Raw genomic sequence first — 15,230 nt, forward strand, 5'->3', positions numbered from 1 at the left:
AACTTACCTGAAACGTTCCTGGTGGCTCCATTTACCTGTTTTGTCTGCCATTCCCTTTTCAACCCTCCCATTACGAAGCTAGCCCCTGGTCCATATATTCTTTATTCTTTACCCTGTAGCACCTAGTGGGTTACATACTCAATAACAGGTGGTGTGCCATTGACAAGTTAAAGAGTGATGTGGCCAAAATCTCAATCAAGTGCGCCCTGCGCAGTGCGTCGGGACGTGCCCAGCGCACTTTAGTGGATTCATGGAAATATCGCCGGGCGCACCTGAAGCACAACTTGACAACCTGTGGAGAAAAAAAGAAGCGGATGAAAGAAGGAAATAGCAAATATTCAGGCTCTGAAACTCCCATGGAGCCAGAGCCTCCCGTACCAGCAGCCATTAAACAGAGTTGGCCAGGTCTGCACGCTGGTAGGGCCCCCAGGTGTCACCCACAGATTAAACTCAGCGGCTTCACCTGGAGAAGAGGAGCACTTACTATCAATCGCACCAATCAATGCAGCACCACAGACACACATCACTATAACACTAAAACTAGCCTATATTGTGTTATAACTATTTTGTTGTATACTATAACACAAGTTTTTACGGTGGTGGAAGAAGTAAACAAAGTATTATCTTCCGGCCTCATACACAGCTCCCACAATACCATCACACATAGCACAGAGGGCTTTGGGGTGAGAAATGTCCATTACAATTTACATCAGAATACATAATTGCTCCTTTGCTGAGATATACATCACTCAGGAGGACATCAGTTTTCCCATAGTATGACAAGACATCCTCATGATCCAATATTAACTCTATGACAATTTTTTCCTAAGTTACACCGTTTACAGATCATACAGCCTAGTAACATTACTGACACAATTTGGGAATGATTTAAAGTTGATTACTTCTGTTAAACCAATATTTACAAGAACCTGCTGGTTTCATGTAATATTTTGTACATTATATGCTAATTGTCTGCTAACAATGTGCACACTGCACGTGGTGACAGGAATTTCAGTGTCTCCTGCAACAGAAATTCAAATCTTACCTCCAAAGCATATTTGGCATACTGTATAAATGTGGGTGCTGTCTGTTAATATTGGGTGTGCTCGGGCTGTATAGTCATATTTAGGGAAGTGTATATTTTTTTTTATCTTGGGAAGAACAGTTTTCTCTGGAGCTCTTGGCTCATTAAAGTGCCTGCTGCTTATGAGAGGAGCTGTTGTGATTGGCATCAATCAAGCTTCCCTTAAGTCCACCTGTTGTTGTGAGAAATATTCTATTTATCAATGAATTTGAGTTTCAGATGTTTATTTTACTCTTTCATTTCATCTTATGTTCGTCGTCACGGCTATGTGACATCACAGAGGATGTCCATATTGATGCGTCATCAGTTCTCAGTTGACAGCAGTGCTTATTTGACGTCATGAATGACAGCGTCAAGGCTTGGAACCGAGTTTATAAATAGGACCCCCTCCTGCCATCAATCTCCATTCCACACTCCCTCACAGGAGACGTGGAGGCTCTGATGCACCGCAGCAGCATGCGGCAGCCGTCGCCTCGGTCTGCAGCCGAGGGGAGTCCTCGATAGCCGCCAGGTGTCATGCATGGCTGAGCTCGAGCTCGCGGTCCACCGCTTAGCTCGAGCTCGCGGTGCACCGCTGAGCTCAAGCTCGCGATGCATGACACTTGGGGGCCCTGCCAGTGCATAGATCTGGCCTAGTCTGTCGTGCTGGTATGGGAGGCTCAGGCAGCCTGGTTGCTTCAGAGCCTGTATATATTGCTGCTTCTTTTTTTCTTTCTTTTCTTTTCTTTTCTTTTCTTTTCTTTTCTTTTCTTTTCTATCCTCTTGCTTTCTTTCTTCACTGCATGCATACATTTATCTACATTTATGTATATTTATGTACGTCCATGTATATTTATATACGTGAATGTATATTTATGTAGGTTTATGTACATCTGCGCTGCGCGGGGCGCAATTGACTGAGATGACTGCCTGCAGACATGTCCCGAACAGGACTAAATCCAGGACAAGTTGTAACAGGCAAACAGTGTACGTGTTAAAGTACTTGTAACCCAGTAGAGAATTGGGTCCGATTCTATCTTTATTTTTCCATAGTTTCCTCATTTATCTCATTTTCATTTGTTAATCAATCTGTCAATGACTTATTTTACACACACAGTCCTTATTTGTCATATCAACTAGAGCAAACTTATGATTGCTTAGAGGGAGTTAAGTCCCACCCTCTCTTTACGCAGAAGTCAGTGAGTTGCAGTGCGGGTAAAACAGCAGCGGTCGGAGTGGATGAGAAATAGAGAGTTAGAACAGCGATTATTAACATATCCATGAGATAAAATACTCTTGTGAAGACGTCAGAGGTGTGCGAGGGTCCGTGAGCCAGGAGTAGTAGTACTTTTGGCATTATCGTCTCGGTGAGTTGCCGAGCTAATTAGCGCCAGCGCATGCTAACTGTATTAGCCACACTGTGAGTTGATGTGTGAGGTGGCAGAAATCGTGTCTGTGCTCCATAAACGCTTGAACTTGGCTTATCACTGCTGCTCACTGTTTGTGTTAACTATCTTAAGAGTTAAAAACTGAATATTATTGCTCTGATCATTTAGAAGAAGTAAGGTATGATGTTTATTTTGATACTGTGTGTGTAGTTATATTGAGATACCTTGTATGATGAAACTGATGGATAAGTTCATTTATAGCCTAACTAAAAGTTAAAACATCATAATTCAAGGGTTAACAGCTAAAATTCATGTTGATTAAATTCATGTTTAAAAGGTTGATTAAAAATGTATAAAAAGGTTGAAAAAAATGTATAAAATGTGGGAAATACTTACATTGAGATAAAAAAAACAACAACAACTGTACAGTTAAAAGAGAGAATTCATTGAATCATTATTGTGCTACAGTAATGTGTGGAGAATTATTATATTACTATGGCCATTAGAGAAAAGTAGTGACGTCATGAAAATAACAGTCCTGTCTTCATGCAGGCTGGGTTTTTTTGAGAACTAGAGAACTGGATCTGGATTCTCCCTGTGGATGGGAGATGGCGAGCCCCCAGTGAGATCTCTTCTTAACCTAAGGAGTGAGGAACCGAGACCTGAGAAGAGGACCTGCTATCTTTTTTTGCTTCCACTCAAGTATCAGTGTGGTAGGACCACCACACATCCGACTACTTGAATTTTTCCCCCTGACTTGACATAAAACATTGACTTGAGCGCGCTGACTGATATGACAAAGACATTAAAGGGACATTACACTCATGGACACTTTCAATTCAAGTTCTGCTGAAAGACTGTGAAATCTTGAGATATTGATGATATTTGCACTGCATTTTATGTTCATGTTTTATAAGTTGGTACAGTAAACTTACCTGAAACGTTCCTGGTGGCTCCATTTACCTGTTTTGTCTGCCATTCCCTTTTCAAACCTCCCATTACGAAGCTAGCCCCTGGTCCATATATTCTTTATTCTTTACCCTGTAGCACCTAGTGGGTTACATACTCAATAACAGGTGGTGTGCCATTGACAAGTTAAAGAGTGATGTGGCCAAAATCTCAATCAAGTGCGCCCTGCGCAGTGCGTCGGGACGTGCCCAGCGCACTTTAGTGGATTCATGGAAATCTCGCCGGGCGCACCTGAACCACAACTTGACAACCTGTGGAGAAAAAAAGAAGCGGATGAAAGAAGGAAATAGCAAATATTCAGGCTCTGAAACTCCCATGGAGCCAGAGCCTCCCGTACCAGCAGCGATTAAACAGAGTTGGCCAGGTCTGCACGCTGGTAGGGCCCCCAGGTGTCACCCACAGATTAAACTCAGCGGCTTCACCTGGAGGTAACGAGAAGCATCAAGGAGACTCCTCTTTAGCAGCCAGATGACTGGAGGAGTTCCTGTTCACAACCTGAGGTCTGAGCCTTGATGGCGTTATGGATGACGTCAAATGACCACTGCTGTCAACTGAGAAGTGATGACACATCAATATGGACGTCCTCCGTGTTTGTTTTATTGAATGTTTGTGGTGACGTCATCTATCACTGTAGGGGTCAAGCATTCAGACCTGGACCAGCTTTTCCTTTCATTTGTCAAGCGTCTGTATGTATATAGGATGATATCAATAAATTCATAATGAGCATAGATTAAAACAGCAATTGGCCATATGTTATACAACTATGTATCTTTATTCAAAACATGAGACATTATCAGTGAGTGATCTTTGGGAAACTGTTGACCTGTTTGATGAACCTTCAACACTGTAGTTGGCATTTTGGAAGCTAGATGGCGCTGGAACGTGCTTCTTGGCGACATGACTTTTGTTAAATCCCAAAACTCCGATGAATCAGGTGTCTCTCGCCGGGTGCGGTGGCGCGCGCCTGTAATCCAAGTTACCGGGAGGCTGAGGCTGGAGGATGGCTTGAGCTCAGGAGCTCTGAACTGCAGCGGACTATGTGGATCGGGTGTCCGCACTAAGTTGGGTATCCATATGGTGCTCCTGGGGGAGCTCGGGACCACCAGGTCGTCTGAGGAGGGGTGCACCGGCCCAGGTGGGAAACGGAGCAGGTCAAAGCCCCCGTGCCGCTCAGTAGTTGGATCGCGCCTGTGAATAGACGCTGTAGTGCAGCCTGAGCGATACAGCGGGACCCAGTCTTTTTACACTCTGCACACTTTACAACAAACAGCTGTGACAGCTTCATGTTCCAGGAAGAAACCTCACAAAGCAATGCTGCTTAGTCTGGCCCACACTGCCTCCACCTGGAGAAGAGGAGCACTTACTATCAATCGCACCAATCAATGCAGCACCACAGACACACATCACTAGAACACTAAAACTAGCCTATATTGTGTTATAACTATTTTGTTGTATACTATAACACAAGTTTTTACGGTGGTGGAAGAAGTAAGCAAAGTATTATCTTCCGGCCTCATACACAGCTCCCACAATACCATCACACATAGCACAGAGGGCTTTGGGGTGAGAAATGTCCATTACAATTTACATCAGAACACATAATTGCTCCTTTGCTGAGATATACATCACTCAGGAGGACATCAGTTTTCCCATAGTATGACAAGACATCCTCATGATCCAATATTAACTCTATGACAATTTTTTCCTAAGTTACACCGTTTACAGATCATACAGCCTAGTAACATTACTGACACAATTTGGGAATGATTTAAAGTTGATTACTTCTGTAAAACCAATATTTACAAGAACCTGCTGGTTTCATGTAATATTTTGTACATTATATGCTAATTGTCTGCTAACAATGTGCACACTGCACGTGGTGACAGGAATTTCAGTGTCTCCTGCAACAGAAATTCAAATCTTACCTCCAAAGCATATTTGGCATACTGTATAAATGTGGGTGCTCTCTGTTAATATTGGGTGTGCTCGGGCTGTATAGTCATATTTAGGGAAGTGTATATTTTTTTTTATCTTGGGAAGAACAGTTTTCTCTGGAGCTCTTGGCTCATTAAAGTGCCTGCTGCTTATGAGAGGAGCTGTTGTGACTGGCATCAATCAAGCTTCCCTTAAGTCCACCTGTTGTTGTGAGAAATATTCTATTTATCAATGAATTTGAGTTTCACATGTTTATTTTACTCTTTCATTTCATCTTATGTTCGTCGTCACGGCTATGTGACATCACAGAGGATGTCCATATTGATGTGTCATCAGTTGTCAGTTGACAGCAGTGCTTATTTGACGTCATGAATGACAGCGTCAAGGCTTGGAACCGAGTTTATAAATAGGACCCCCTCCTGCCATCAATCTCCATTCCACACTCCCTCACAGGAGACGTGGAGGCTCTGATGCACCGCAGCAGCATGCGGCAGCCGTCGCCTCGGTCTGCAGCCGAGGGGAGTCCTCGATAGCCGCCAGGTGTCATGCATGGCTGAGCTCGAGCTCGCGGTCCACCGCTTAGCTCGAGCTCGCGGTGCACCGCTGAGCTCAAGCTCGCGATGCATGACACCTGGGGGCCCTGCCAGTGCATAGATCTGGCCTAGTCTGTCGTGCTGGTATGGGAGGCTCAGGCAGCCTGGTTGCTTCAGAGCCTGTATATATTGCTGCTTCTTTTTTTCTTTCTTTTCTTTTCTTTTCTTTTCTATCCTCTTGCTTTCTTTCTTCACTGCATGCATACATTTATCTACATTTATGTATATTTATGTACGTGAATGTACATTTATGTATATGTATATACGTTTATGTATATTTATGTATGTTTGTGTACATTTGAGGCACTGCGCGGGGCGCACTTGACTGACATTTTCGCCACATCACTGGGTTCACATCACTGGTCTGTAACGTGTCAACAACACACAGACTGGTATTAAGTACTTTTACATGTCCACTGTTTGCCTCTTACAACGTGTTCTGGTTTTAGTCCTGTTCAGGATATGCCTGTATGAGTCTTACATTATCCAGGTTTCTGATGGTCTGTGTCGGAGTGACAACCTCTGTCATTTCTGCATTAAGGTGGCTTCTATTCTCATCTGCATATTAGTTATCGATGTCCTGACCACCTTTATATTATGTTATGTCAACTTTCTTATCAAACTCAGTCCATTCGAAAAAATATACAATACAAACAATGTACATCACATACATTCAAATGAAAAGAAAAAAATCGCAACTTTTTATTTATTTGTTTATTTTTTATAAAAGTCAGTTATACCATTCTTCAAAACGATATTCCCTCATTTGTTGTTTTAATAGTGGTGGAGAGCGCTGTCTAACACGTCAGTCCAAAATCCCTTTTATTTCTCACCCGTCTGTATATATCAATATAAAACATTTACTAATATTTTGAAGTTAGATCTTGCAGTTTGCAAGACCTGAATAATAATTGTAAAAACTTTTTTTTCAATGACTTAACGTTCTCCCCCATTCAGAAATGTATTTTGCTTATTGTTGGTGTGCTCGGGCTGTATAGTCATATTTAGGGAAGTGTATGTATTTTTTTTATCTTGGGAAGAACAGTTTTCTCCTGAACTCTTGGCTCATTAAACTGCCTGCTGCTTATGAGAGGAGCTGTTGTGATTGGCATTAATCAAGCTTCCCTTAACTCCACCTGTTGTTGTGAGAAATATTGTATTTATCAATGAATTTGACTTTCAGATGTTTATTTTACTCGTTCATTTTATTTTATGTTGGTCTTGACATCAACTGTGATGTCACGCCTATGTTACATCACAGAGGATGTCCACACTGATGGTTCATCAGTTCTCAGTTGACAGCACTGGTTGTTTGATGTCATCAATGATGCCATCAAGGTCTCCATCAGAGATTGTAAATAGGACCTCCTCCAGTCATTTTCTATTACACTCCCTCACAGGAGACGTGGCTCGACAAACCCCTGTGGCTGCCCACGCCTCGGCTACTGGAATGCTGCCGAGATGACTGCATGCCGAGGGGAGCCTCTAGTCGCCAGGTAGAGCCGCTCGCGGTGACACCTGGGGGCCCTGCCAGCGCACAGGCAGAACCTGGCCATGTCTTGTGCATGTTATCGGTTGGTATGGGAGGCCCTGGCACCATGGGAGCTTGTCGAGCGCCCGTTTCCTTTTTTTTTTTTTAGACAGAAACACCTACTAACATCTGTATCTTCATACAGATGAAGACAGAGCAGCTAGATGTCAAATGCCATGAATATCAGCTTTGTTCTCAAATCAGCCGAAATGATTGTATAGAATAATTTCATGATTCAGATAATTGTCCCCTTAATTTCATGTCATTTTTATTAACATCACATCTTATATTGATTCAGATCATTACCTTTACCCTCAGTATGTTGTTAATCTGTTCTGTGCAGTGGTGGAAGAAGTATTCAGATTCAGATACAAGAGTATGAGTAAAATGAATTCAAAGGTAAACACATGCAGCAAAATGCTGTCTGTCAATGTAATGGTAATATATTTAAGTACCATTACCAACTCATTAACATGTTTACATCATTACAATATTGCATCTGGTCAAGGCACAGCTTATTTAACCATTTTACTTACTGCTGGGTGGTTTTATATAAGACAATATGTTGTATTTTATAAGATGATGATTCTGTTTGCACATTAAATATACATTTTTAAAGTGGTAGTAATGTAGTGGAGTAAAAAGTACATTACCCACTAAAATGTAGTGAAGTATAAAAAAAACTGAAGTATCTCAAATTTAGTACAATGCTTGAGTAAATGTCTTTAGTTACATGAATGTGTAATTGATTTATTCTTTTTATTTATATTTATTATATTTTATAGAAATTTTTCCACAAGTTTGAGAGAAAGTAAGAAAGTAACACCAAGTAATCTGCAAGATGGTCTGAAACTTGCTTTGATTCATTCAGTGTTGGTCAGCTAACAAACCTTGGTGGAAAATAAACATATTCATTTTGCAACATTTATTTTAATACTGTGTTGACTAAAAACTACATTGTCAAGTAAAATAATGTTTCTACTGGTTCGTGCAAATCTTATGACTTAATTATTATAAATGTAGATGGTTAGTATGAACTGCAATGCTGAGGAAAAAAATTCTGTAAAGGAGGAAAAGTGATAAAAATCCTGATATAACTATATATCATATCAAAAGTATTTTGAGTTGGAGATTAATGTTGGACTCAAACACGCAGCCTGAAACGGTCTAATAATGAAAGAGGCAAATTCATTTCAATACAATACAAGAAATTATTGTAAGGTGCGTTTAAGTGCTGGAGGTCCATTTTTAACAATATGCAATTCCCTTAAGGTACCTTCCCTGAGATAGAATGAAAATTCTCTACACATTTAATTACAAAAAATACTGAAAGTTTGTTTTGATATTTCAAAAAAAATCAGTAAACATTCACAATGCATTTTCAAAACAATACATATGACATAAATACCCCTTTTGTTTTGTTTTTTGTTTTTCTTCCAAATGTTCAAACATTGTTTTAGCTACAACAGAGCTCAGACATGGATTAATCATATGTTTTTAGTCACTGTATTAATCAAACTATAGCCTGGTTCCTGATATTGGGGCTGCAGGTTACTGATAGAGACTGCAGGCAGTGGCTGGAGGAGCAGATGGTTACTGTGAGCTGGAGGAGGATGGTTCTGTGGATGACTGGAAGAAGCTGTTGGTGGTGTTTGGTAGTAGTTTCAGGTGGAGGGAGGCTCTTCAACTTTCTAGCAAAGGAAGTTGATGTAGTGATGTAGGTTCTGGCTGCAGCTGTCGCTCAGAATCTGCAGGAGGAGGCAGCAGTACAGGTAGCTTGCAGACGCTGGAGGCTGGAGGTGGAGGTTTGGGCTGCAGCTGTCTGCTAGTATCTGCAAGTGGAGGATTAAGATTAAGATTAAGACCCAACAAACACAATAAAGAATGTTCAAACTAAGAAGGAAAGAGAAACAATCGGTAGTAATCCAAGAAACAGTCAACATATGGCATAAATCATTTGTAAAAATACACAAAAAACTACACAGCACCGTCTAACAGTGCTCATGATGTGCAAAGGGTCAATGTGAGAGGACACAATGCAGCCCAGAATTATACACAATACTTTCCACTGTGCATCGCTAACTACAGTACTTTATGTGAAAGACATACACACCTGGTGTAGCTGTAGGTGGAGGCCCAGGCTGCAGCTCTCTGCCACAACCTGCAGATGGAGGCTCAGGCTGCAGGTTGCTGGCAGAGGCTGTAGTTAGAGGCCCAGGCTGCAGCTGTCTGCCACAATCTGCAGGTGGAGGAGGTGGTACAGACTGCAGCCATTGCCTCCACTGGTAGATTCTGACAGACTGCTGCAGCCCAAATCTCCATCTGTAGCCTTTGCCAGCAACTTGCAGATGAAGGCAGCAGCTGCCTCCTGGCAGAGGCTGCAGGTGGAGGTTCGACTTATTGCTGTTTGGAATTTTTCGTAAGATGTTTTAGGTGGAGCACGTGTTTGCAGCTATCTGCTGTCTGTAGGTGGAGGCTAGGACAGCACATGGCTGGTGTCAGTTGGAGGCACAGTTAGATCTGATGGAGGCTGAAACAGGCTACTGGTTTAGGGCAGAACATGGCACTTCAGGTGGTTTGCAGAGGTTGTCGGTGGAGGTGTCTGTAATTTTCTTCCAGAATCTGCAGGTGGAGCTTCAGGCTGCAGGTGGATGGTAGAGCATGCAGGTGGAGGCTGCAACAGCAGAGGTTGGATGTGTAGTTGGCTGGAAAAGAGTTCAGACAGAAGCTGCATTTACTGATGAAACGAGACAATTTTACCTGTTAAAAAGACTTAAAACTAAATATGATTTACAGATTTGATCTTATTGAACTATTCTAATGTCTTTAACTATTTACAAACTACTGATACTTTCAGTTCAGTTTCAGTTCTTAGCTCTTTTTCTTGGTGGCTGCTCAGGCTTTGGTTCTAATGAAATATCTACATCATGAAGGGGAGGATAGACTCCAACCCCATATGATACATCAACCTTCACAAGCCCGTCCTCATTGGCTGAGGTCGTAAACGTGGGACGATTCAGTCTCTCCCACAGCTTTTGCTTGATACGACGGCCAAGCTCCAAACTGTATGGACGCGGCCGACCATTCTTGTATCTGTGAGGAGTGAAAGAGGCAAACATTTAATAATCACAACATGCGGGATTAAAATGTTTTTATATATTGAAAAAAATGACCAATAGATTTTTGATACTAAAAATGTGACAATGATTTGTTTGAAAAAGATTTATATTTTTCATAAACATACGTCAGCATGTCATCAACCACTTCATGGTAGATCTGCTGGTACTCTTCTACTGAGCGGTTGTGTATCTTCAGAGGGCCGTCATCTTGCAGGGGGGCAGTGGAGGGCCGGGGGCTGCCGGGGGCCATATTTGAGACCACTGGCAGGTCGGCAGGTGGGATGGCGGACCGAGGGACCAAATTCAGCAACCTTGGAATGTCGGCAGCCGGGCTGGAGGGTTCAGGAGTGGGAGCCAATACCTCTGGGGGTTCAGCAGAAGGTCTGGAATGACAGGCCACGGAGGTCCGCTTCCTCTTCCAGGGACGTTTGGCAGTAGTAGCAGATTGCTGGTGTTTCTGCTCCTGGGGAAGTTCAGCAGAGGATAATGTTTCAATCTCACAAGAGAAAAATCTGCGTTAGATGCACTGATCAAGACTTTGGAAAAGTAAAAAGAACCTTCACAATTTACAGGGCTTTAGAGGAATAACCCTTAGTTTATTCAAGTCTGGATGCAAGAAGAATTTAATTTCAAGGAAAATAATGTCACAGAGTAAAGCTGTGAATTGGCACAGTTTGATGGGAACTGAACAGGAAGGTCAAATGAAAAGTAAGTCCAGTATGCAGAGCATTAAAGCTATGCAGCAGCAGTTGTGTCCAAAATCATTTATTATTCACAATATAGTGAACATAGTGTGTTTAACATTTGTAGAATTGTCTGATTCTGTAGTTTGTGAGGATTCATATACCCTAAACAGTCCAGTGAATATTATCATGGCCTAATTAAACCCTAAATAGTGAACTCAAATTATCCCACAATGCAACTTAAAAAGTTAATGAGGCACTGATCACTAATAAAACACATGATGTTCAGTACTTCATGTGACATGAACAGTGTTTCATTTTGTTTTATTTGACAACAAGATACTGTTCTGTAATTGGCTGCAGCTAGTTGACGACAGTCAGCAAGTTAAGCGTGTTGTTAGAGAGATACTTTTTGATTTTCTACATTTCCTATATAGTAAATTATGAAATGTTTTGTAAGGCTTTAGAAAAACAGAAAATTGAAAAGTCTAACCTGGTCATCCCTGCAGCATGGACACTTGTTCCAGGTTGCAGGCTTCCTCACAGCGTCTGCCCAGCGTGCAGAGATTCTGCGTCTTGAGTAGTTGTGGTCTTGCAGGGTGATGGGAACATCACACTGCAACAATACATACATGTTAGAACGAGGCTCCACAAGTGCAGTAAATGCAACAAATGGCACTAAATAATGTAAATTTCATTTCACCATTTCTGCAAAAAAGTGAACTTCCCCCTTCAAAATGGCGGAAACTTCTGTTCCCTAATATTTGCCCATAAACAGACCAGGAGACCCCAGAGAAAACATTATCTGCTCTCTCTGTGCAGTGTGTACCCTTTTTCTGTGCCAGAATAGGTCTTACAAGCACATTTTGACACAGGGGTCTTCTTCAGGGCAGAGACTTAAATCAATATGTTGCCTACTGTCTGAAAATATAATATCACATATCTGCTGGGTATTATATACTAACTTCAAATACTCCAGTGTTGCATTTGAATTCACAACATCGACATGTATCCCATCAGCTGGGAGCTGGGTGATATAAATAATCTAATTACATATATGAAATAATGACATTACTGTCAGTAAGGCAGTGATTTAGTTATTTTATGCACATATTTGGTCATTTTTTATGAATATACAGTATAAATGGAGCTGGTACAGTCCAGTACTGACAATGTACATCACTGCAGTAAAATAACAGGCACATGTGCAGGTTCTTCATTTCCCTGTAATTCATTAGTTCATCCGAACTTCTCCTTCAACATATTGTTTTTACCATGTGACCCCGAGTTGGGGGAGTGTTCATGTCAGAGCCTTTAGATAAAACATTAGTGATCTTTAAGGGTTAAATACATTGAAAACAACACAGACTTTCAAAGTGTTCAAATCTCACATTTTCCATGATGGAAGTTTGTTTTTTCTCTCTCGTCAGTTTCAGTGAGTCTTTAGTCCTTAACAGGATGTAAGAAGTCCTCAGCAGAAGCGTTTATTTGCAAGAAATCGTCGAATGACAGTTGTGAAAACTTTTCTTTACAGTTAGGTTTTGTTGATGTTTAAATGATGATCATATAGAATTGATGCACCTGGAGACAAACATAGCAACCATGGAATCTTCAGCGTCCATCTTGTGCACATCTGTTTTTACAGTCACATCTCACCTCTGTGATCCAAAGTTTCATCCAATCAACCTGCAAAAGACCTGAAATCAAATCCACATCTAACTATGAAGAATTTTTTTTTTTAGCTCTGACTGCGTCCTCAGTCATTCTGCTAGTTTGTTTCAGTCTTTATATAAACAGCCTCTTATAGAAGAGACTATACTGCAGGCTTTTGAAACATTTTAACAAATAAACTACAAGTTCATTTATTACAAACTGTTCAGAGGGTATTTCTATTTTCACTCAATCTATAATCTCAGATTTGCCATACGGCAGCGAGATCGATACGAGTGCGCATTTTACGCACGTGGCACAGCAGCGGTAATTTAATTAGGCTACAGTATATGTATACGTTCATATTTAATATTTTATGTCCTTTCAAGTTTATTATTGCTGTGAGTTCTCCCTGCTTGAATGCAAAGTCTTAAAATATTTCCAGTAGTGGTATTATTGTGCGCATAGAAGCGCACCATCCATAGTCTTTCCATATCGAACAAATCCATATACTGAACGCACCCTGTCTTATCCTTAGAGTGGATAAAAACAAAATGTATCAATAGATAAATAACATTTTACTGTAACATCAGTGAAACCATACAATAACTGCATCTCTTGTCGCAGTGAACAGATAAACCAAACATCACGCATGCGCGGGAATTTCACAGTTCCCTGAAACATACATTTAACTCAATAAAAGATATCGTGTGCCATCATAATTTCATCCAATCTGCAAAAGGCCTGAAATCAAGTCCATATCTAACTATGAAGAAATATTTAGATCTCACTGCGCTCCTCGGTCATACTTTGCTCCGTCCTTGGCAATAAGTTTGGTTTCAGTCTTTATCTGAAAGTGCCCTTTGGAGTTACTATAACCGGCTTTTGAATCATTATGAATTAAATTTCAAGCTCGCTTTTTGCAGACTGTTCATAGTCTATTTAAACTTAATCAAGGTTGCCAGTTCTTGCAGTTTTTGTTGTCTGTTGCTGTCGCACACTCAGGCCAACCAAACAAATCTTGTGCCGAACAAGTTACTCTTGGATGAAAGAATATGAATTTTATGGTCACACAGGACAACGTCAACTGTTTATAAGTAGTATGCTTGTCTTTGAGTTTATTAAATGCTTATAGTTAACTTCCAGCAGCAGGATCGATATATGTGTCTCCAAATAGAGAGAGGTGCATTTTACGCACATGGCACAGCACCGGTAATATCATATATTATTTAAATCTCCCAAGAGGATCAGTGAAGATCTGACGATATTTGATCTTCAGTATTTTTTACACATCAGACAGGTCTCATATTACACACTGGTTTCAGATTTATTCAGTAAAAACGTTTGGGACACAGAGGAAGGTCCTGAGGATGAGTCCAGCTCAGATAGATAGGCCTGATAGGCATGGCATATGCAAAACTCTTGCAGAGAGCACCTCTGACTAAATTCCCAAATAAAACTGTAGTTAATCAAATGGCCACTATCAAACTGATACATGGAAAACCTGCCTTCAGGTAGTTTTATTCCAGCATAGAAGTTATGGTTGGTTTCTGGGTATTCGTAAATAATAAAGCTGCAATGTGTATAGTCTGCTGTGTGTAATCTGGAGGCGACAATCTGAGTCCAGCAGCAAACTTTTAATTTGCTTTTAATTTTAATTTGCTTTATACTGCAAAGCCTATAAAAATGATTTCTCTAAATAAATTGTATATCTGGGAGAAATGGAGCAGAGGGGACACTCTCATCTTTTAATAGAATTTACCAGATGAAATGAGTCAAAGACCACTTTCCCCTTCACAAATAAAGTCCTCCACCACCTGAGGGCACAACAGGACAAAACTTGTCTGTGAGAGAATCAGAATTGGGGAACTGAATAAAGAAAAGCAGCATGGAAACAGCAGATTATTATGATTATATGTGTATATGTATGTGTGTGTGTGTGTGTGTGTGTATGATGCATACTTACACACACATGGACTTTCTCCATTTCACCAGTGGATTCATTCTGCACACTCGAATTCAACATTGGAAGTATATTATTGTACTGCAAAGCTCATTTTTGCAGATGTACCACATGTTGAGCTTCACAAGAGCAGATTCATACGAACTTGATGGATTGTTGTAGTGGAAAAACTCTTTATCAATGACTTACCAACATGTATAACTGCAGATCTAATGGCTTATTATAAAGTGAGAAACACTTGACTCTTTATTGATGAGTTACTGGTTATTATCAGTTTTTTTTTTTCCATTGCTGTGGTTTGTGTTCCTATTTGTTTTCATTGCTTCTCTCTCTGAT

The 15,230-nt window shown here is 40.8% G+C and overlaps 1 protein-coding gene across 1 annotated transcript; it reads right to left on the reverse strand.

Annotated features, from left to right (window-relative positions):
- Positions 1 to 10,336: 10,336 nt before the first annotated feature.
- On the reverse strand, positions 10,337 to 13,196 carry LOC137197604 (uncharacterized). The gene is made up of 4 exons (XM_067611099.1): positions 12,673 to 13,196; positions 11,775 to 11,897; positions 10,724 to 11,061; positions 10,337 to 10,572 (listed from the first exon to the last, which is right to left on the reverse strand). The coding sequence occupies exons 1-4, from the start codon at positions 12,679 to 12,681 to the stop codon at positions 10,344 to 10,346; spliced, it is 699 nt and encodes a 232-aa protein (XP_067467200.1). The 5' UTR covers positions 12,682 to 13,196; the 3' UTR covers positions 10,337 to 10,343.
- Positions 13,197 to 15,230: the final 2,034 nt, after the last annotated feature.

The sequence above is a fragment of the Thunnus thynnus genome, chromosome 14 (assembly GCF_963924715.1).
Source record: "Thunnus thynnus chromosome 14, fThuThy2.1, whole genome shotgun sequence".
NCBI classification, from domain to species: domain Eukaryota; kingdom Metazoa; phylum Chordata; class Actinopteri; order Scombriformes; family Scombridae; genus Thunnus; species Thunnus thynnus.

Excerpts from the sequence above, each read along its gene's own strand:
- LOC137197604 (XM_067611099.1), bottom strand. Across the intron at positions 11,062-11,774 it reads CATGCTGCAGGGATGACCAG|GAGCAGAAACACCAGCAATC; the intron begins GTTAGACTTTTC and ends GAACTTCCCCAG. Across the intron at positions 10,573-10,723 it reads GTGGTTGATGACATGCTGAC|ATACAAGAATGGTCGGCCGC; the intron begins GTATGTTTATGA and ends CACTCCTCACAG.